This window comes from Musa acuminata, chromosome BXJ1-9, assembly GCF_036884655.1.
Source record: "Musa acuminata AAA Group cultivar baxijiao chromosome BXJ1-9, Cavendish_Baxijiao_AAA, whole genome shotgun sequence".
NCBI lineage: Eukaryota > Viridiplantae > Streptophyta > Magnoliopsida > Zingiberales > Musaceae > Musa > Musa acuminata.
This window is the reverse complement of record NC_088335.1, coordinates 8,164,830-8,185,127: the sequence shown is the minus strand read 5'-3', so window position 1 is coordinate 8,185,127 and position 20,298 is coordinate 8,164,830. Positions and strand designations below refer to the sequence as shown.

The 20,298-nt window shown below is 38.9% G+C and overlaps 3 protein-coding genes across 3 annotated transcripts; 2 read left to right on the top strand and 1 right to left on the bottom strand.

Moving 5' to 3' along the window:
- The first annotated feature begins 73 nt into the window (after window positions 1-73).
- Window positions 74-4,221, top strand: LOC103997698 (H/ACA ribonucleoprotein complex non-core subunit NAF1). Its single transcript, XM_009419003.3, has 3 exons — window positions 74-1,029; window positions 2,091-2,168; window positions 2,951-4,221. Exons 1-3 carry the CDS (start codon window positions 220-222, stop codon window positions 4,094-4,096), a joined length of 2,034 nt encoding a protein of 677 aa, XP_009417278.2. The 5' UTR covers window positions 74-219; the 3' UTR covers window positions 4,097-4,221.
- A 433-nt stretch (window positions 4,222-4,654) lies between these two features.
- LOC103997697 (uncharacterized) lies at window positions 4,655-6,195 on the bottom strand. The gene is made up of 2 exons (XM_009419001.3): window positions 5,627-6,195; window positions 4,655-5,554 (listed from the first exon to the last, which is right to left on the bottom strand). Exons 1-2 carry the CDS (start codon window positions 5,862-5,864, stop codon window positions 4,851-4,853), a joined length of 942 nt encoding a protein of 313 aa, XP_009417276.2. The 5' UTR covers window positions 5,865-6,195; the 3' UTR covers window positions 4,655-4,850.
- A 7,112-nt stretch (window positions 6,196-13,307) lies between these two features.
- Window positions 13,308-16,100, top strand: LOC135592957 (uncharacterized). Its single transcript, XM_065082716.1, has 2 exons — window positions 13,308-13,921; window positions 15,515-16,100. The coding sequence occupies exons 1-2, from the start codon at window positions 13,463-13,465 to the stop codon at window positions 15,872-15,874; spliced, it is 819 nt and encodes a 272-aa protein (XP_064938788.1). The 5' UTR covers window positions 13,308-13,462; the 3' UTR covers window positions 15,875-16,100.
- Window positions 16,101-20,298: the final 4,198 nt, after the last annotated feature.

Genomic DNA, 20,298 nt, shown 5'->3' with positions numbered 1-20,298 from the left:
ATCTTTTCTTTCCTCCATATTACTAAAACCACGCCTCTTTAAACCCTTTTCTACCCTTCCCAGTGGGCGCCCTTAAACCCTAATGAGAACGGAATAGCCGGTGAAACCCTTCCTATCTCAACCCCGCCGAAAACACTACTCCTCACTTCTCCCGTTAAATGGGCGCCGCCGCCTCCCCGGCTTCCCCACCCGGCCAACGAAGTCCTAATCCGACCCACGATGGTGAGGCCGTGGAGTCCTCCGCTTAGCCATCGGGAGGAGCCCCCTTCCCCTCTCAACTTTGACGACCTTGATTCGTTTCTCCCCGACTTCGACCCCGTCAAGGAGTGGCTCATCGATCCCGACCAATTCTTCATGTTGGGGGACGAAGCCAAGGTGCCCGACCCCACTGGCTTGGACCCGAACAAGGTCGAATCCGCTGGTCCTCTCGATACTGATGATTTTGCGACCAAAAGATCCTATCCTGGGGCAAAAGAAGAGATCTTGTGCTCCTCGATCGATGAGAGGATGCAAAATGTGAGCTTGGTAGAAGGTTCTGATGGAAACGCTAATAATGTTACGGTCTTGGAAGGAGCGGCATCGGAGGCAACGGCTAAAATTGACGCAGGCGAAGCTAATGTGGCCATGGTGAGCTCTGGTGCTGGTGGTAGTAAAGAAAGGGATGTAGCTAATGGATGTACCGCATTGACGAAGGCCAATGGAGCCAATGAAGCTCATGCGGCTAGTGGTTTGGTCAAGGACGAAGAAAGTAGTGGAACGGAATCGGATGGGTCCGAAGCAGAGGACGATGATACAGACAGAAGTGACTCTTCTTCTTCGTCAAGCAGTGAAGAAGAAGATGACGACGATGACGATGATGATGACGACGATGAATCTGACAGCAATTCTAACAGAGAAAGAGGCATGGATGCTGAGGGAGAGATTGAAGAGGGTGAAATTAGGGACACTGATCGAGAGGAGATGTTTATAGGAAGTGAAGAGGAAGAAGAGGTCGTGAAAGGGCCCATCAAGTCAAAAAATGAAGTTGAGGTAATCTTTTATGCATTTTTTTGAATTCAGAATGTGAACTAAGATGCTGCTGAATTTCAGTCGGCCATTTATAATTCTTCTGTTGATAACACTACATATTTAAAAAACCTTTGCATTCATTTTCTACGTAAAAGTACAGAGTAACTGTACTCAATTAACAACACATTTTCATATATAATACCAACATTTAGTGTCACCTATTGAGTAGGCAAAAGTGCTGGATGGATAAGTTGAATTGAGAACATGTTTTCTGATGATTATTTTTTGGAAAAAAGTTGATGATGTAAAATTAATGCAAAATTACATTTGGTGGCTGGAAGATCTCTGCTGTGATGTTTTCTGCAATGTGTTGGTTTTGTGATGATTATCTGTAAAATCATTGTTTACACTGAAGTAATCAATGCCATGGTCAACATGTTTTTTTTTTTTATACTTGTATAGCCACATTGTGTATTTATCAAACATAAATAGTTCTTAGTTGATTTAAGTTCTACAGGTTTAACCTTCCTTTTTTATCTTGCTTTTCTATTCATAGTGATATTCATGAAAGTTAAATATTATTTTACTTATCTTGAAAATTTTGGATCCAGACGATGAATGTGTTTTACAGGTTGCAATAACTAACATACTAGTCACCTTTGCCTTTTGAATATTGTGTCTAAAACAACAACAAGCTGTATTTTTCTAACCATTTGAGGTTGCTCACATGGATATGTATCTGCCATTAAGCTTTCTGGAAGTTGATATCTCTAGTTAATTAAGAGCATATAAATTTCTTTTAATTGATTATACTAAAGTCTTAAGGTTTAATTCTCTACAAATTGGTATCAAATTGCTTTTGGTAATTCTATTTTGCCTCTTTACAGCATAATTTACGGTTGAGATAATATGTTTCTGTCCAACTTTCTGATAATCTTCTGTGTGGACTCAGTTTTTCAATTACTACACATTTCATCTGTGGCAATGCATCCGCTGATGCTACTATTATATTTATGTGCATTTGCTTGTCATCCATCTACTTTTTTACATGGTGTTGTGACCAATTAAAATACTGATTGCAGAATCTTCCACCAGTTCCTAAAATTGAAGTTCTTTTGGAACCACACCATCAGACATTGCCTGTTGGAGTAATTTCAGCTGTAAGTTACTTATCTAATTACATTACCTGCTTTTTTTTTTTTGCTACAAACTCTTTGCCAACATAAAACTACATGTTTTATTCATTTTTTCTATTCCTTTCTTTAATTGATTATATATGGTTGTCGGTAAGAGGGCAAAACATCACATCTGAGATATTAAATGCATATTGGCACAACCAGTCATTTTTAATGCGTCTAATGACCTTGACACTTTTAGTTGCTGGGAAACACTAAGTTTGGTGATTTTATCTAATCTATAAATGTAGCTTTTCATCAACAGTTAATTGCTGAAGGATTCTCTGTGGTATGTAATCGGACCTGTTGTCAGGAGAGAACCTAAATGCCCATGAAATAGCATTGTCAATAGAAAATCTTAAAGTCCATGAAATAGCTACTTGGTAGCTGCGTTTTCTTGGCTCTAATACAAGCATGAGAAATTATGTCATGCGTTTAAAGGCAATATGGATAGCATTGTCAAGAGAAAATCTTAAAGTCCATGAAATAGTAACTTGGTAGCGGCTTTTTCTTGGATCTAAAACAAGCATGAGAATTTATGCCATGTTTTTAAAGGCAATATGGAAGATTTTCTGCTTTGTGCTTTTGTTTCCCACTCATGACCTGATAACTTCTGGCCATGTATATCATGACATTATTTGCCAGCTGTCATTTAAGTTCTAGTTTTACGTGCTCTTGTTGATGCAGTAAGCTACTGTAGAGAACATTGTCTATCATGATTCCTAGCATGACTGAATATTAGTTTCCTTGCTCATGTCTTTTATCAGATGTTGGATAACAAAGTTATTGTTGAGGGTTCAGAGAAGCACAACCCTCTGAATGAGGGTTCCATTCTTTGGATAACAGAAATGAGATTGCCTTTAGGTTTTGTTGATGAAATATTTGGACCAGTAAAAACTCCCTTCTATGTTGTGAGATATAATTCCGACATGGAAGTACCTGCTGGGATCAGTGTGGGTACTGCTGTATCTTTCGTCGTGGAGTTTGCCACTTGCATCATCAACCATAAGGAGCTTTGTAGGAAAGCATATGATGCATCAGGTGAAAATGACGAAGAGCTCAATGAAGAAGTGGAATTCTCTGATGATAAGGAAACCGAGTATAAGAAATCTCTTCGCCTGTCAAAGAGGGAGAATAATGATAGGCGAAAAGGAAATCAAGAATCATTTGTTAATAAAAGAAAATTCAGAGGTGCTAGTATACACAAGGATATCCCCCCTGCATTTGATCATGTACCAGATGTTGTGGACCGACCTTTGACCAGTGTTGCAGGTCCTGTTCAGCCACCTGTAATAGCTGGTAATCTTGGTTGCAGTGACTATGGTTCTTTTGGAGCTGGAAATACATGTGTTAGTTCTCCTTCCACAATACCAGTGATTCCACTGGCAGCACAAATGAGTAGCTCGTTGGGTCTTCTACCACAGCAGTTGCAGCAGCAACTTAATGCACTTTGGCTAAATGGATTGCCACATCAGCAGCAACAACATATAGGCTTACAAGGAGGATTTCCAGTTAATATGCTGCCAGGCCAGCAGCTGGTGAATCAAGCTTACAATCAGCTGCATCAAAACCAGTTCTTTAATAGTTTCCCAACTGGAATGCCATTTCAACAGCAGTTCGTTCCTAGTATTCAAGCCCCTGCTAACATACCTTGGCTTGGTGGGCTAATGAGGCCTTCTATGGCACCTCCTGGGTCAATGTGGAGTGGTGATTTGGGACAAGAAACATCTGGAAATATGCAAATGCAGGGTGCCCCAATTTCTAGCAATGAGCATAACTTTGGGCGGCCGCCACTAGCTAATGCACCAAGAACACAACGTCCTCCTAGGAATCTTGGTCGAGGGAGGACATCTTTTCGTGGTAAAAAGCCTCATCATAGAGGAGGTTATCATTCTTACGGTAGGGGTAGTTAATTGCCCAACAGGTAAAAGAATGCTCTGTTTTAGTTTCTTTATATTTGTTTCAATGAGAATTTGAGTTGTTTCTTATGTGGATCTGTTCTAGTGTGTGCTTATAATCCATATCCTCTAGTTGTTCAGATGGTCCGGCTTCATTGGCTGTCTTTTTTCTTCAGTTCTTTTTCTTAGCCATACATCCATTTTTATTCTTAAATTCGTGATAGAATATGTGGGCGAAATTAAAGATGACAGAATTGAGTACACATTAGTTGTCCTGGAAATGCTATTACAGCAACGCTCCTATCAGAATTTTCTGCTCTCAAGAAGGTAGGTTTTGCTGTTAAGATTGCATGGAAGAATATGACAACTTAATTTCTTGATAATGTATGCACAAAGATTGCATAGAGTTTCTTGATATTGTTTTTTGCTCATGTAATAGAATGTTTCGTCAAGAACATGATTTGATATTTCAAGTTTAACAATCAAAATTTACAGTTTGCTCAGTGACACATTAGCAGAAGCATTAAAATTATGATTATGTTTAGCTGTGGTTCAAGTGACAGAGAATGCACGAGAATAAGGTAAAATGCACGGGGCCATATATTTGTGAGATTCTTCGTTATTCGCCTCTAATCTTACTGCAATTGATTGAACACCACCATTTTTATGAAGTCTCATCAGTGACCTCGTGACAAACACATTGCGTGCATCATAAATTGGACATGGCCCTAACCGAATCCTGCAACTGTGAGTAACAGTGAGCCACCGCTTAGTTATCAGCCTCCGGAGAAAAAAGACACCGGTTGCAATCTGGAGAAACAAGTGATGAAGTCCTGTACTCGTCTTCTCCGCCGACCACCGGCATCGCCACGCCCCATTTCGCTGTGTTCTTGAAGTCTGGGCGGTAGGTTCGTCCAAGAACTCCTTCCACCTCGGGAGACAGACCAAAGAATCTGAATTGAACCTCCAAGTGCGCAAAGCAGTTGTCAGATGGTATCTGATACTTGTGGATCTCGTCGTCCTCCTTGGTGACCGGAACCACGCTTAGAGATACCTCCGCCACTGCATCGACTGTAATGGTAACGCTGTTCCTGCTTCCGGTTCTCTCCACCACCACCTTGTCTTCGGACGACTTCCATGCGGAAAGATGGCCTTGTGCGATCTCCAGTGGCTTACCATCGTACGTGAAACGAAGATGGTCGACGGCATCGGTCCATCGGGCGGCTCTGGTTGCCTCGACGGTGAGAGCATGGGAGTCGTGCATGATACCGAGGGCTTGTATCCATGTGAAGTCACGGGTTCTTCCCTCGGGTCGGAGGCCGATGAAGCGGGCGTTGATTTGGAGGGTTCGATCGGAGATCAAGCTGAAGTGCTCATTCTTCTTTCCATGGAAGTAGAAGACAACACCGTCGCCACCAATGAAACGGGGGTCGTAGCAGCCGGATCCTACGCCGTTGCATTTGGGCTTTCGACCTGCAGTAAAAGCCGAGACTAAAGGGTCAGTCTGGTGGAAGAAATGGTGTTATTGTGGCACAGTATCGTCACCTCGACAGGTAGCTTCACATTTGGGGGAGTAGCAGTCCAAGAAGCAGGCTTTGGCGTTCGGATCTGATGGCTTCACGTCCGGGCATTGTTTCGGACATACAATCTGCCTGCGAAAGCACGGACTCCACCGGTTTTTGCATGTCAGACTACCCTTGGCCAAGACTCCAAGTTCTTCGCCAGTAATCACCACCACCACCAAGAGCAACAGGATTTTGCATGATGTGCTGTTGCTCGTCATCTTCTCTGCGTCAACTTTGTGGCGATGGAACTCAAATCCTCAGTTACATCCTTATAAAGACTGGGATGCTGACTTTTCAAGATCTACTTGGATAATTCAGGTATCCCGCCACTTGTGGCTTTGTTTGACTTGCCAGATTATCACTCTTAGGTTGAGAAGCATTATGAGAACAGAAGTGGGAACTCTACGGATGGGAAGGCAGGCGGGCATTACCTAATGCCGGACAACGTGGGACGGGGGTTTCGATGGGGTCTTCGGCTTCGTGTTCCTGATATTATATTTGCAACTTGGACGGGAAACCATCAGCGACGAAGTGAAATATCAGGCAGATAGACCCATTTCCGAGGGAAAGCGCCTTCTTCCACGCTGGAAGTAACATGGCCATGATCACTTGTTGAGGTTGAAAGTTCTTGCGGTCGCAGCTTTTGGAAATGGTTGGGCAGATATTGGCGATTTGTGCTGACTTTTAAGAAGTCGTCGAGTCAAAGGTATAATCATCTCCTTCTTAACTCCCCATGGGTTCAGAGTTGCTGACAATTGTTTTTGTTGCGATGGCATGCGAAGTTGGCGCTATAACTCAAAAGTATTTCTACCTTCATTACGACTTTATATGGGCAAACTAAAAAAAATTAATTTTTTATTTTTTTTTCATGTAAAGTATTTTATTTTTATTTTATTCTTATAGAATATTTTTTTAAAATTACTCTTGATCTTGTCATGGTCGTCTTTTGCTTTCAACGAGACACGAGACTCTCACTTCTGTCGTCGCCTTCACCTCTTATGATTATCCTTTCTGTTGCTTTCTTCTAAAGGTCGTTAAGGCCTTCGAGCATGCCTTTACCCTCATCCTTCCCTATGAACTTCATTGTATTATTACCTCCTACGACGAACCTCCTCCCTAGCTAATCGATGACCCCATTAAAGAGGGTAGCATAGGTAGCATGTGTTAGATTTTGTGACCTTATCTAGTTAGATTATATATATTATGGATATGATTGGATTCTGATTATGATTATAAGTCAATAGAAAGAAAAGTCTAATTATAATTGATTTTTTTAGAAGATGACATTTGATGGAAGGGACTCTCCTAATTATTTATTTTATATTATTTATTCTCGTCTATAAATAGATAAGACTTTCTAGGGACTATACACAAAATATGTTGATAAGTTGATATGTGATATTATTGAAAGATTGTAGATATTCTTTTATCTCTCTTTGGTCACATGAATCAATCATTGAGAGATTATAGATCTTTTCTTATTTCGCCTTAGTCTCTAATCTATCGTTCATGATAAAAAGAAAGGAGAAGATATGTCTTCATCTCCTTACAAATCAACATCACTATAGCTTTCGGATCTGATGATGGTACAATCACATATTTGATAAATGCTTTCTGAATTATATCAAAAGGTATGTATCATAAATTTAATCTATTATTATCTGATTTCATATTTTAGCAATAATTTTTTTTATATAACAATAGCACAATGATGATTTTTATGCTCATAATTGGTATTAGAGACATGCTTGTAAAATCAAATACTTTAGATATATTTGTTAGCACTTTTCACTCATAAAAATGTGTTATTCAGTTTTGATTTACAAGATTTGAACAATTCGTCTATATTATGGATTTGTTTTTCTATCCAATATATCATATCGCCTACTTACGGGCGATGTGAGGTTCCTTATACTTGAATGATGGATCATTATCGATAGCTTGCTGTTGATGATAATATTATTGAAGGCAATAGCCTCTCATGGGAACTAGCCCAAATGTGAGCAATGGCTGCATACCTAGTGGAAGCATCATGGGGTGTGACAGCCCTACGATGGCTATGTAGTGTTGTTGAGTGCGACAATTGTAGTAGCGCCATTGCTTGTGACGGTTGTGATGGCTATGCAGCGTTGTCGCTTGTGGCAGTTATGGCAGCTACATAATGCCATTACATGTAACGACTGTAGCAGCACCATCACGATAGTGTTTGTTAGTCACAATCGACATCAACTGTACATCGAAGGCAGCAATTCCCAACGGTTGCACAATAGGATGCATAAGCATAGTCACACATTGCAGCGACCATGGAGGTTGCCTATCGGTGCATGTGCACAATCACACGGTCGACAATGCTCGATTAAGGATGCACTGCGAAGACGTTCCACCGATGAGGAACATGGCGATAGGGCGCAACAACTAGCGAGGTTACCGATTGACTATGTGACGACAACCACCCCATCGCGAGTGGCAGCAATTGCGAGGGTGGCTGGCATTAAGGTTTTTTTATAAATTTATAGTTTTACCCTTGTAAATTTATTTAATTTTAATTTATATCCTTTTAACAATTTTACCCTTTAGAAATTAGAAAATTCCCTTTATATATCCTAAGTAAAAATTATAGTTTTACCCTTTAGAATTGAAAATTTTGACTTATGTTCTTAATTATAAAATTAATTAATTTATCTTAATCAAATATTTTGATCGAATTTGATTATTATTGCATTTTGATTGCTTGACTGAATTTATATACAATCAATCAAGTTTTGATCGAATTCGAGAAAAATCAAATTTTGATCAATTTTAATTTTGATAAACTTAATTGAGTGAATGGTCGACCCAAATCTATGAGCCCAATTTGGGTAACCCAATATTGGGTCTATCTAATTAAATATGGTTAGTTGATATAAGGGTTTCATGCGAAATTTTAAAAAATATATAAATTATAAATTTCTTTTATAATTATTTCATATGTCATATTGATAAAATTTTACATGTGATAATTCAAAATTTAATTATTGTTCATAAATATTTGTTTGGTTATTCACATGTATATATTTGAAATTATGAAATAATATTTATTTTTCACATAAAATCATGATTTATGTTTCGTCATGATTATAGTTATCATATAAGTTTTTCTTTATGTTGATTAATGTCTAATCATTATTATAATTATAATTATTATTAAATTATTTTAATATAAATTAAATTAAAGAAACTTGATGAATATTATTTGTAACTCATATCCCTAAGTTCTATCTAAATGGTAGTTGTCAAAGTGACATGAGATGATAGGTTTATGAGATATGAATTATAATAAATATTTTATTACTTATAAAATATTTTAAACTATATTTTATATTATTATATTGGTTTTGTAGCCATCAAAGTATCTTAGATCAATAACTTATAAAATTATATTAAAGAACTAATCTCAAATGATATTAAAGAAAATAATATTAAGAATGACACATATAATTATGAGATTTAGGTAGAAAAATCTAATTTGAATAATTATATGATGAAGTAGGATGATATTGTTTTAGATATCCTTATAGCTTAAGGTTATATACTCAAAGGTAACAATATTATTCCATATGGATGATATTAGTCATTCATAAATAATTTAATGTAAATACTAGATATGTCAATATTTCACCCAAATGTGAAATATAGATGATATCAATAGTTCAATATTTATTAAAAACTCAAAGCATTAATATCATATTATTTTACTATAGTGATACTTCTTTTATTATTTTTTGATCAATATTACTATATTTTTAAAATTAATATCATGTTATTTCACTATAGTGATACTTCCTAGATTTGGTGTGTTAGACCTTGATCGGATTAGTTGAAACGATCATAAACTTAATTACTAAATGTTCTATGAAAAATAATTAAGACAAATGATCGAAAAAGATTTAAACGGCTCAGTTTTATGATAATTATTAATAATATTTAGACTTTATTATAGTCTATAAGTAACACATTAAAAATATTAAAATATCAATTTAAATTTATTGATAAGTTATTGACTAACATATTAATAAAAAATTAATTAAAATTTAATATGATAATATTTAAGGAATTCAATATTGTATCCTCAACTAAAAAACGTTGAGCACGAATATAGTTGAATTATTGCACGTCCAATTTATTCTTAATTTTATTTTTTCTTAGTTTGACTTATTTAAAATTTATTATAATAAAAGGATAAGCAAAATTTAAATGAGCCTATTAATATATGTATTTGAAAAGAATTAAGATTAAAGTATGAAAGACTAATTATATTTTGAATAGTACTCGAGGAAATGAATAAATAACAATAAAAGAAAGTTGAAGCCTAAATCACTTGAGTTTATAAATACCATATAAACTCATAAAAGAAAAATATTAAGAAGAAGAACTATGAGGTTTTGTTTGAAAAGAAAAGGTATAACTTTGACTTTTGTATGTTTCAAATCAAATATTATAAATATCCTTTTCTAATACTAGATGGATTGATTCTAATGTTCAACGTATATTACCAATAATAAAAATTTAATGTATCATGGAAATAAAAAAAAAGAATGAAATATTCATCGTTATAATGAATCATCTTAAGTAAAAGTAATAGTAGTTAGTACTTATCGCGTACGTCTAGAGACTATTCATTTGATGGATCTTAAGAATACATGATATGTTCCTATAATTTTAGAAATTTATATTTATAATCTAGAATTGTTATGATATTATTTCCTAACAATTAACGTTTGGATATTATTTGTATAATGGTTTGTACATATTTAATATGAATCTTAAGTTTGCAATGATCATATAATCAAATATTAAAATGAAATATAATTTCATGAAGAGATTATATATGCTTACATCTGTTAGTCAATTTATGTTTCATATTTTAGTGGGGAGAGATATTTTGTCACATTTATAGATTACCTATTAATATATGACTATATAATGTATCAAGTTGTTGACATCTTTAGGTGTATATAAATAAAATTAATAATTAGATAGAAAAGTTAAAAATATCATATCTAACAAGGGTGATAAATTTTATAATAGTTATGATATATCCGATTATATTTTTGATTCTTTTGCTAGATTCATAGAAAAGCAAAATATTTGTACTTCATATGTTGCTCTAATAGAACAATATTAATGAAAGGCAAAATCATACTGTTATGGGAGTTGATAAATTATTTTGTACCTGAATCAAGAAGAAGCTTCAAGAACGATCATGTGTATCTTAAAATATGTTTCCTAGTAAGTCAATTACATTAATTCTTTTGAGTTATGGACCAGTAAGAATCCCAACTTGATATATTTATATATTTAGGATTATTCTCCAAAGATAATGGTCTTTAATTCATATGAAAAAAAATTAGATTCAATGATTATTTCTAAAATTTTATTGATTATCCAAAAAATTTCAAAAGAATATATATTTTATTACTCTAATCATAACACAATGATAAGTTGAATATGGTAAATTGATGAGAATGAAAAATCTTGAACAATTAATTTTGATATAGTGAAAATATAGGTTGATACTCCTTGTCATTTTATATTCGAAAGATTATTGTTTCTTAAATTATTAAATAATTTAATAAATTTAAATAATAAAAATAAAATTAGTAAACTCTCATGAACTAGCAGAATAATCACAATCGATAATTTTTGGAATAAAACAATAGAGAAATATATTTATCATTTTTAAATTATTATGTGGTATATCTATAACAATTAAATTATGATATAGAAATCAAAATAATCTCTATTTATTTTCATAAGTTATGGAAAGTAATAATTCTGAAAAGTGATATGATGTAATAAAAAGAGTCAAAATCAATGGACTAAAATAATGTTTGAGAACTCGTTGAATTAGTCAATAACGGTAAAAAGTCTATTGCATTAACATGACTTAAAAGGTAATATCAAATAATATATAAAGAATACATCAATTATAATGAAATATTATTTTATTTTTTAAATAAAGTCGTTAAGAGTCGTCATGATATTAGTAGCATATTATAATTTTTGAGTTACATCGTATGAATGTGAAAGTAAGTTTTTTATATAAGAATTTAGATTTACATGGGTTAATCTAAATGATTCATAAAGAAAATAAAAAATATAAACTTTGGTATATAAATTTAAGAAATTTATTTATGACTTTAAAGAAATTTTTAGACAATGATATATAAATTTTTTTGATATCATTATTTTTTTATATTTAAAAATTATTGATCGATATTTATATATGAAGATCAATAGAAGCAAGTTTATTATATGGCAATAGTAATCTTGGTTTATTGTACTGATCTAAGAAATTTCTTACTAAAAATTTTAAAATGATTGATATAAATGAGGTATCTTATATTATTAACATTAAGATATTCAAAAATATATCTCAATGATTGTTAAGATAGTCTAAAAAAAATATATTGATTGAGTTTTGAAAAGATTTAGTACACAATTTTGTTCAGAAAATACTAAAAGTAAATAGTTTAATCAAACTAAGTATTTTTAAAATAACTTAAAAAATTAAATAAAAAAATATTATATATATATATATATATATATATATATATATATATATATATATATATATATATATATATATATATATATAATTGGAAGTCTATTATATACTCAAGCCTATAACTAATCATATATCAATTTTACCTTTGAAATATTGGATAGATATTAAAGTTATATAGGAATGAAGATCTTAAAAAACTATAAAAAAAAAAAAATAAGATATCAAAAAAATAAAAGATTATATGTTTAAAATTAGATTAATTTAAAATGAGAAGATTTTTTTATAAATTATCTTGATAGCACGAAGTCCATTTTATGATCTATATTTACGAGGATAATTTTTAAAATAAAATAAAAATAAAATAAAATATTATTTTAAAAAAGCTAATTTTATAGTATATTTTGAGACTATTGTCAATAAAAATGTTCTACGGAAATAAATTTAAAAAAAAGCACGTTATAGACTTGAGTAATATACCCACTTTTTATTGTTTAGAACGCTGGCGTCACAAAGACGTGCTGTTTCAAGAGGTGGAGAGACACGTTTGCCGTTTGAATCTGATACTTCTCCGATCAATTGGTCACGGCCAGCTGATTACCGATCAGCAATCGCAACCAGGCACCGCGACGTTACAGCTGGCGGTTGGGTGACCGCCCCACGCACCGACGTACCACCACACCCACATGTAGCTCGCCGACACCACAGGGTGCACTACTTTCTCCCTCTCAGCATGAAGCGGCGGGCTCTGCCTTTAGAGGAATGCAACGTGGGGTCCGCCATCGACCTTTGAGGGAATTCGCTGTGCTGTGTCTGAGACTAGACAGGCGGCTGGGCCATGGCCAAACTGGAGGGCTTCCCGTCGCTACCGCCACGTTCCTCTCCCACCTACCGAACGGTTCACCCACTACATCGCTTACGAACGGATCCGCTGTCTTCTACGTCGCATGAAACTTCACCAGGAGACCGTAAGGCGGCTTCGACACAGGTCGGCCGCTAATTGCCGTCCGATAATTTTGGCACACCATCAAATGTTTTCTGTTTCGTGCGAGATTGGAAACAGGTGATCCGAGCCACCTGCTTAAATGTCACTCCCGCATCCGCTTCTAATGCTCCATCGACCCTCCCTCTTCTCTGACTCCGACGCATCTCTTCTCTCGGCCATACTCCGGAGATCTCCAAAGGGCAAAACCCCCGTTTCTTCTATCCTCTCCTCTTTGCTTCGCTTCTCGGATCCGATCGCCGGTATCTCCACGGTCCGCACCATCACCGATGGCGCCGTGGCAGTTCTCGTGTTTCGGCCGCGGCTGCGGGGCTTCCTCGCCGTCGACGTCGCCGGAGGCAAACGCTACGGCGGACCTGACGGCGGAGGAACTACGGAGGAGGTGTCCCGTGCTGGTGGAGTTATTCTCTTCGCAGGGATGCGGGACGTCCCCGGAGGCCGAGGCGGTGTTATCGCGGCTGGGCCGTGGCGAGCTCCGAGAGGACCTGCCCCCTGTGGCGGTGCTGGGGTTCCACGTCGAGTACTGGGACTACCGGGGGTGGCGGGACCCCTTTGGATCCAGCATTTGGACGGTGCGGCAGAAGGCGTACGTGGAGTCGCTTCGGCTCGACACCCTGTACACGCCCCAGGTGGTGGTCCACGGCCGCGCCCAGTGCATCGGCACCGACATCGACGCCATTGCCTCCGCCGTCCGATCCGCTCTCAGATTTCCGTCCCCTACCATGCAGGTTGGCTTGGCTAGACTCACACCCCCGTTTCACTTAATAGATCTATTATTCATCTAACTTAATCATCCCATCATGGTTAATGGTTGTCAGATGCGTGTTTGTCGTGCTTATCTTTGCTAGAATTGCATCATCTCTGGATCCTGAAACCTAGAATTTGATTGCAACTGATGCAATTTTTCCCTGCCCCATCAAATAATGCAACGATTCATGACTTGGCAACACGAGAAGGCTGACCTTTTTCGATCGTTTAGTAAAAATGATTTCCCTATTTCGACTAATTGGCATGCTATTCACGTTAATCTGCATTGGCGAAGTCGCATCGCAAAACTTTCTTTCTGGTCATATTAATTTGTTCAATTAATATGGTTTGATATATTAATTGTGTCAAAAGAACCATGAAAGAGTGACATGGTTTGATAAATTTTGAGTAATAATGTAATTTCTTCATTTATTTTTTCCCCATAGCATGTTGGTAGGCATGGTGGATAATTTAAATCAATTAGGTTCCATACCAGTGTTTATGATGTTTAATAATGTGCCTGTAGAATAAACACACAAACAGATTGATGTCGTGGAGTACTTGACAAGTTAAATCATATTGGTCGATGTTCGGTTTCTCTATGCTTTTATCTTTTTTTTGTTCTTTTCTTGTTTGGCAGTTCCTTCAGTGTGATCCACGGAAATTATGGTAGATTAGAGATTAGCTTCAGGGTTATTTACCTGCAAACTATAAACGATCTCACTGACCTGGATTTAGGTGGGTTCATGTTCAGATGTAATTTTAGCATTCCCCTGGAGCTCTTGGAATCTGGAGCTATAAGTGGATCCAATTAAGTTTTATCCATAAGCAGTCTATTCTCTATAGAACACAATACAGTCTATAATGTGATTCGTATAAGGCGCAAGTAAGATCCCAAACTCCAATCTAAAATGCATGATCTGATCCAATGACGTTCGACGTTGTTTGCGTCTCAAAAATAATACTTTGGCTTAACAAATAAGCATGGAGTTAAATCTCTATTTATAATCGAATTAGGTCATAAATGGATGGTGTCAATGTCAGTCGACATCAGATCCCACTCGTAATCTGATCAGTGCACTAGTCAAATTATCAGTTCAAATTCTTAATCTGCGTCTGTTTGAACGAGGTGGATTTCAATTTGATAGGGTTACATCCATTCAAAAATCCTTTTTAGTTCCCTGATATACTTTGTGCCGTTAGAACTTATGATAAAGATCTTAATCATATAACGTTCTGTGTTGATCAAAATGTAATTTGGTTCAGTTGGAAGTTTCATTAGTATTGATTTGGTGATGGCTTAGAATTAATGTAAAGAAGACAAACTGACCTCTTTAGTAGAAAACAGACAGTATCAAACATCCAAACATGCCCTGGCATATGTATGAGCAGTGGAGCAAGAAAATTTTGTATGTATGAAGGCAAAATTTGCCTCCACACGTATATAGAAGTAGTCTAAAATGCCTGCGTAAATTTGATGCAGCGCTAGAGTAGCTGGTGCTATAGAGCTAATGTAGCCAGTTTTCTTTTGGAATGAAACTTAAGTGACTGATGAGATTGAATGAACACCACAGGCAACATTCCAAAAGCCAGCTCCTGAGACACTGCAGGTGGCTTTCACTGGGGCATTGCGGTCGACAGTGGACGGAAGTGGCGCCGACGTCATGGTAGCACTCTACCAGAGCAGTCTGATCACCAACTGTGACAAGGGTGAGAACAAGGGCCGTGTTCTCCCCAATGACTATGTTGTCCGGCAACTTGAAAAGCTCGTTTCAGTCAAGGACATCTCCGCAAAGAAGAACCTCTCCGGCTCTGTCCAGTTCACTCTGTGGGAGGGCTTTAATAGTGCTAAATGTGGCCTTATTCTCTTCGTTCAGAATAGCTCCCTCCAGATCTTTGGTGTCCAGCACTTCCAAATCCCAGAGACCATATGATGTTAGGGAACCCATACATGATGCCCTTGGAGAACATTCAGCTATTTGATCCTGTACAGTTGTGGTGTGCGTGTTTGGCTCATTAATTCTCTTTGATAGTCTATTGTTCCAGTGTCGTTAATTTGTCATTCTTCCTCTTTAGGATGTTGATTTCTCTTCTTAATAATGTAGGAAATATGTACTGAGAAGACACATATCATATAATCTTTATTTTGGAGTGTATTAACTTTCTCTGTCGATGGGAAGAAACAGTATTTTTTTGTGTTTTGCTGTAGTCCCAAGAGTCATCAGGGCCATTTTGATTAATCTGACCTGGAAGAATTCTAGAATGCATCCGTCAGATGCCTTATGTAACTTCAATTATTTGATTTCGTTTGATTCGTCAAGTTCTTGGAAATCATGCGAATCATCAAGATGCAAGTTGGGCATGCTAGTCATTGTGTGGAGGGTCTGATGCTGCTCAAACTCAATTGGGCTGAGGCTGGATCTGAACCAGGGATTGAGTTCAATCTCCTCCTTGATGATGTCCTGATGAAGGCACTCCGTCGGAAGCTTTGATCTTTGTGAGAAGGTACGAGTCGGTGTACCGATCTTGTACAAAATAAAAGATGAGACAGATTGCATGGATTAGAATCGGCGTCGGAGTCCTGCCAATAGACGCTTCGTCCATCCCAATGTGCCTGTCCATCACGCTCGATGCAAGCGTCAAGTGTTGTCTCCACTGAGGTAGCTGCCAACACGTAGCACTATCACCGATAGGCCACCGGGACTCGCGTTGCTGACACAGCACAAGAACACTGTAGCTCACCCGTAGGGAACGGATACCCCCCCTCCCCGCCCCCCACGAGGCCCGGCACGCTTGGAAGCCTGTGGTTGGCCGCAGCCTCGCCCATCACGCGACTTCACGTGATGAGCAGCTCGTGGAAATGGTAAAGAGCAAGTCGGCCCCACCATCTCGGGAAACCCATTGCTCTGTGTCGCCTTCCCTGCCTCGTTTCCTCGCTCCTTCCTTCTCTGTGGTCCTACTCGGATTCGTCTACGTTGAGATCGGTGGAAGAGACCGATTAGTGGTGGCTAAAGGCAGCAAGAACGGTAATCATGTCCGGCTAGTTAGGGACATGTCCTTTGTTAAATGATGCCGAGGACCATTTCTTTTGACCTGCCTCGTGTGGCCGTGGCCACGCGTCTACTGCTCAGGTAAAACTACCCAGTAAAGTGGTGGCACCATGATTTCGCTGCGACTCGCATTATTGTGGAATCTGTTGGTGGATCCACGATCATTCAACAACTCTGTGCTCCGCAACGTTAGATGGAGCAGCCCGAGATGCATCACTGTTCTTTGTTCTCCATCACGCACATGCACGCATATTTGCGTAGGATTCCCCAGACATTATCCACACAGTTGCCTGGGATCACTCGATTGCTATGAGCCATCATGCTTTACTCCACCTCTATGATAAGCACCTTCCAAAAACATTTTGGAAGGAGAGGCTGAGAAAAGGTCGTTGGTTTGGCACTTGGTGATAGCCGAGTCGCACAGTCTACGGACCAGTAAATGATTCGTGCAAAAGGGAAAACAACAGAAAGAATCAATTCGACCCTTTGACAAGACGAGCAATAATATTATGTACCAGTGATATTGTAGGAAGATGGCTGCCAGCGATTCGACAACGAAATGCATTATGTGACACAATTCCTGTCGACCAGTGAAAGATTAAAAAGAGTCAACGAATCAACTGTGTCTTTTACATCGCACGACGAACCACTCCACAAAATTGCAGTACGTCATCAAAGATTTAGGGAAACCGAGGAAGATTTTATTTCGCCAATATACAGCTTCGGAGTCCAGTGGCCATAGAAATACACAATAATTACACGTTTAGTAACATCATTACGTTCCGCATCCCTCTTTGCCATTCAAGATCAGTATCCAATCTGCGCCCCCAAACAGACCCGGCTGTAAAGCAAAGCCTTGGGCGGCCCGGGATGTACAGGATCACTCGCAGCCGCTCTTCGCCCTCCAAAGAAGCACGTCGATCGGTTGGATCTTCGATCCGGAAGTTTCACCCCCGTCGATTAGCTGGGTCCCCAGCAGCTGAGGTACATGACCTGCCGGAGCGAGTCGTCCGCCTGCTTCCGGCGCTCCTCGGCGCCGGCTCCACCTAGAGCCCGCCCGATCCCGACCCCTGTGGCAGCGGCCGCGGCCGCGGCGGAGGCTAGGCGGTCCCCGGCACGGTGGAGGGAGCGGAGCTGGCTGGAGTTGATTCCGTGGTCGGTGTGTCCCTGCACCACCGCCACCGTCGCTGCCATCCAGACTCGATTCAGGTAACTCATTCTTTCGCAGATCCCTTTCGATCCTGATCTGACGAGCACCTCGGATCGTTCTCGATCCTTCTTGGTATAACTTTGGTGCGAATTCAATCGTTTACCGGAGGGCCGTGCAGCCGAAGGAGATGAAACCGGGTTGGGGGTATGGGGTTATTTATAGCGGGGGACGAGAAGCGGTTTTCTGAAAAACCGTGGGTGGAGAATCGTGGTTTCCGGTATTAGGAATTAAACGAAGATAAAAAAAGGGACACATCATACAGATGAAAGCGAGCGTAGGGGGCACTATAACTCTAGTGGGAACCAGGTGAGTTAGGTCGTGAGTTAAGTCGTCCGCGAGAAATCATTGTTCTGACGCCCTGTTTCTGTTTGCGATTAATTGTTCGGTGTCATGATGGGATCCTCCGCAAGGGCTGTGGAATGCTGGAGGGATCCCATTGGAATTTGAAGAGAACAGCGATCGGAGTGGATCCCAAACAAAAACAAGTCCAAATTGTCATAATCTATATTGTAAAAAAATTTTGAGAAAAGAACAAAGAGAAATCGGAGACTTTGTGGGGTAGCGTGCGATGGATAGGGAAAGCTCCCCTCTCGGCCTTATCCGTCACCAAAGAGAAGGTGGTGACCCGGTGAGTCACCGTGTGCTGGCTAATGAGCAGCTAATAAGTTTCTCTTGTCCTTTAGAGAGGTTGGATGTGGGGTGGGGGCCCACGATTGGAACCCTGTCGTGGGATCAATCATATGCCATGATCAAAGATGCTTCATCACATCAGAGAGGATCCGCCCTTGATCGGAAAGCCACGGTAAATAGACGATTAAAGATGCAAAGAATTAATTCTGCTGACCGAGAAATACGACGTGGTTAACGAAGGAAGGCGAGTACAAGGACGGATGAAGAGCATCAAAATTACGGCCGGTGCCTTAAGCTTTACAGCCCCTATAGTTTCCTAACATGATTTATATCGAGACCTTAAAAGTGATGGGACGCCACAACCTCACGATCAGATGAGGATGGGGGCCTGTCCGATCTGCTTCAGCAATCATAGTTTCGTTGACTCTGAGGGTTTCCAGAGATAAGCTCGGACGCAATTCATCCAAAATTTAGTTTTAATTATGATTCAATTCCATAAGTCCGTGTTTTCTTGTGGGCATTTGCATTTGCCTTCGTTGACATCAAACTAGTTAGAGATTAAGGAGCCATAAATGTGACTTTAGATTCATCACACATCGAAGTAGAATAAGCAACATTGAGGGACGTCATAAATTACTTATGTAACAAAGTTGCACGGTATACGTACATGCTACATGCAAGCGGACTTGATTTCTTTATGTAGCAGTGTATGTACGTCGTGTATTGTACAGCATATAGAAGGGGTTCGTCTTCTTTCATGCAAAAGTACCTCTGTTTATAGCGTTTTATTTATCATTGATTATAGACTGAATACAAAATTCTGAAAAGATCACATTGCTTTGTACATGTATTCAGCTCCTCGAGGCCCTTGGCTTCAAACTTGGGAGCCTCGTCGCGTTGGTGCAGCATCTCTGCGATGTTATGGGCGTACCTCCGTGTTGGAATTCGTGCTGCGAGGAGTACCCAGAGAGCAAGCGTGGGCTACGGTGAAGTGAAGACGACCCAGCACGCCAATTGTGTCTTAGCTGGTCAGCTCGGACCCCAGCAGCTCAAGTACATCACCGTCCTCAGTGACTCCTCCCCAGCTAAATGCTTCTTATCGTGAGGCCTGAATTCGCTCGTTGGGCTCTCGGGCGTGCTATGGAACCGTCCGACTTCGGCTGTCGATGATCCAATCGTCGACAGGTTTCCCTTAATAGCCGACGAATACGGTTTGGCCACTTGATCTTTTAGTTCAATTGCAGCTCCCAAAGTCACAGCCACGCATGCCTTGTTTCCGAACTTCATCCTGTGCAAGAGAAGATGATAGTGTTGCGGTAGGAAAAGAGGAAATTCTGTGCGATGGGCCGATCATTCGAAGGGCGATCGAAAGAGACGTATATATAGAACCTCAAAGGACGAAGGCGATGGTGGAACAAGAGGCAGAAGCCAGCGGTTTTCTTCTTGGACCAAAACAACCGGCAGAGTC

Coding starts and splice junctions, on each gene's coding strand:
- LOC103997698 (XM_009419003.3), top strand. CDS start 220: ATGGTGAGGCCGTGGAGTCCTCCGCTTAGCCATCGGGAGGAGCCCCCT. Junction 1,030..2,090: donor AGTCAAAAAATGAAGTTGAG/GTAATCTTTTAT, acceptor TACTGATTGCAG/AATCTTCCACCAGTTCCTAA. Junction 2,169..2,950: donor CTGTTGGAGTAATTTCAGCT/GTAAGTTACTTA, acceptor GTCTTTTATCAG/ATGTTGGATAACAAAGTTAT.
- LOC103997697 (XM_009419001.3), bottom strand. CDS start 5,864: ATGACGAGCAACAGCACATCATGCAAAATCCTGTTGCTCTTGGTGGTG. Junction 5,555..5,626: donor ATGTGAAGCTACCTGTCGAG/GTGACGATACTG, acceptor CTTTTACTGCAG/GTCGAAAGCCCAAATGCAAC.
- LOC135592957 (XM_065082716.1), top strand. CDS start 13,463: ATGGCGCCGTGGCAGTTCTCGTGTTTCGGCCGCGGCTGCGGGGCTTCC. Junction 13,922..15,514: donor TTCCGTCCCCTACCATGCAG/GTTGGCTTGGCT, acceptor TGAACACCACAG/GCAACATTCCAAAAGCCAGC.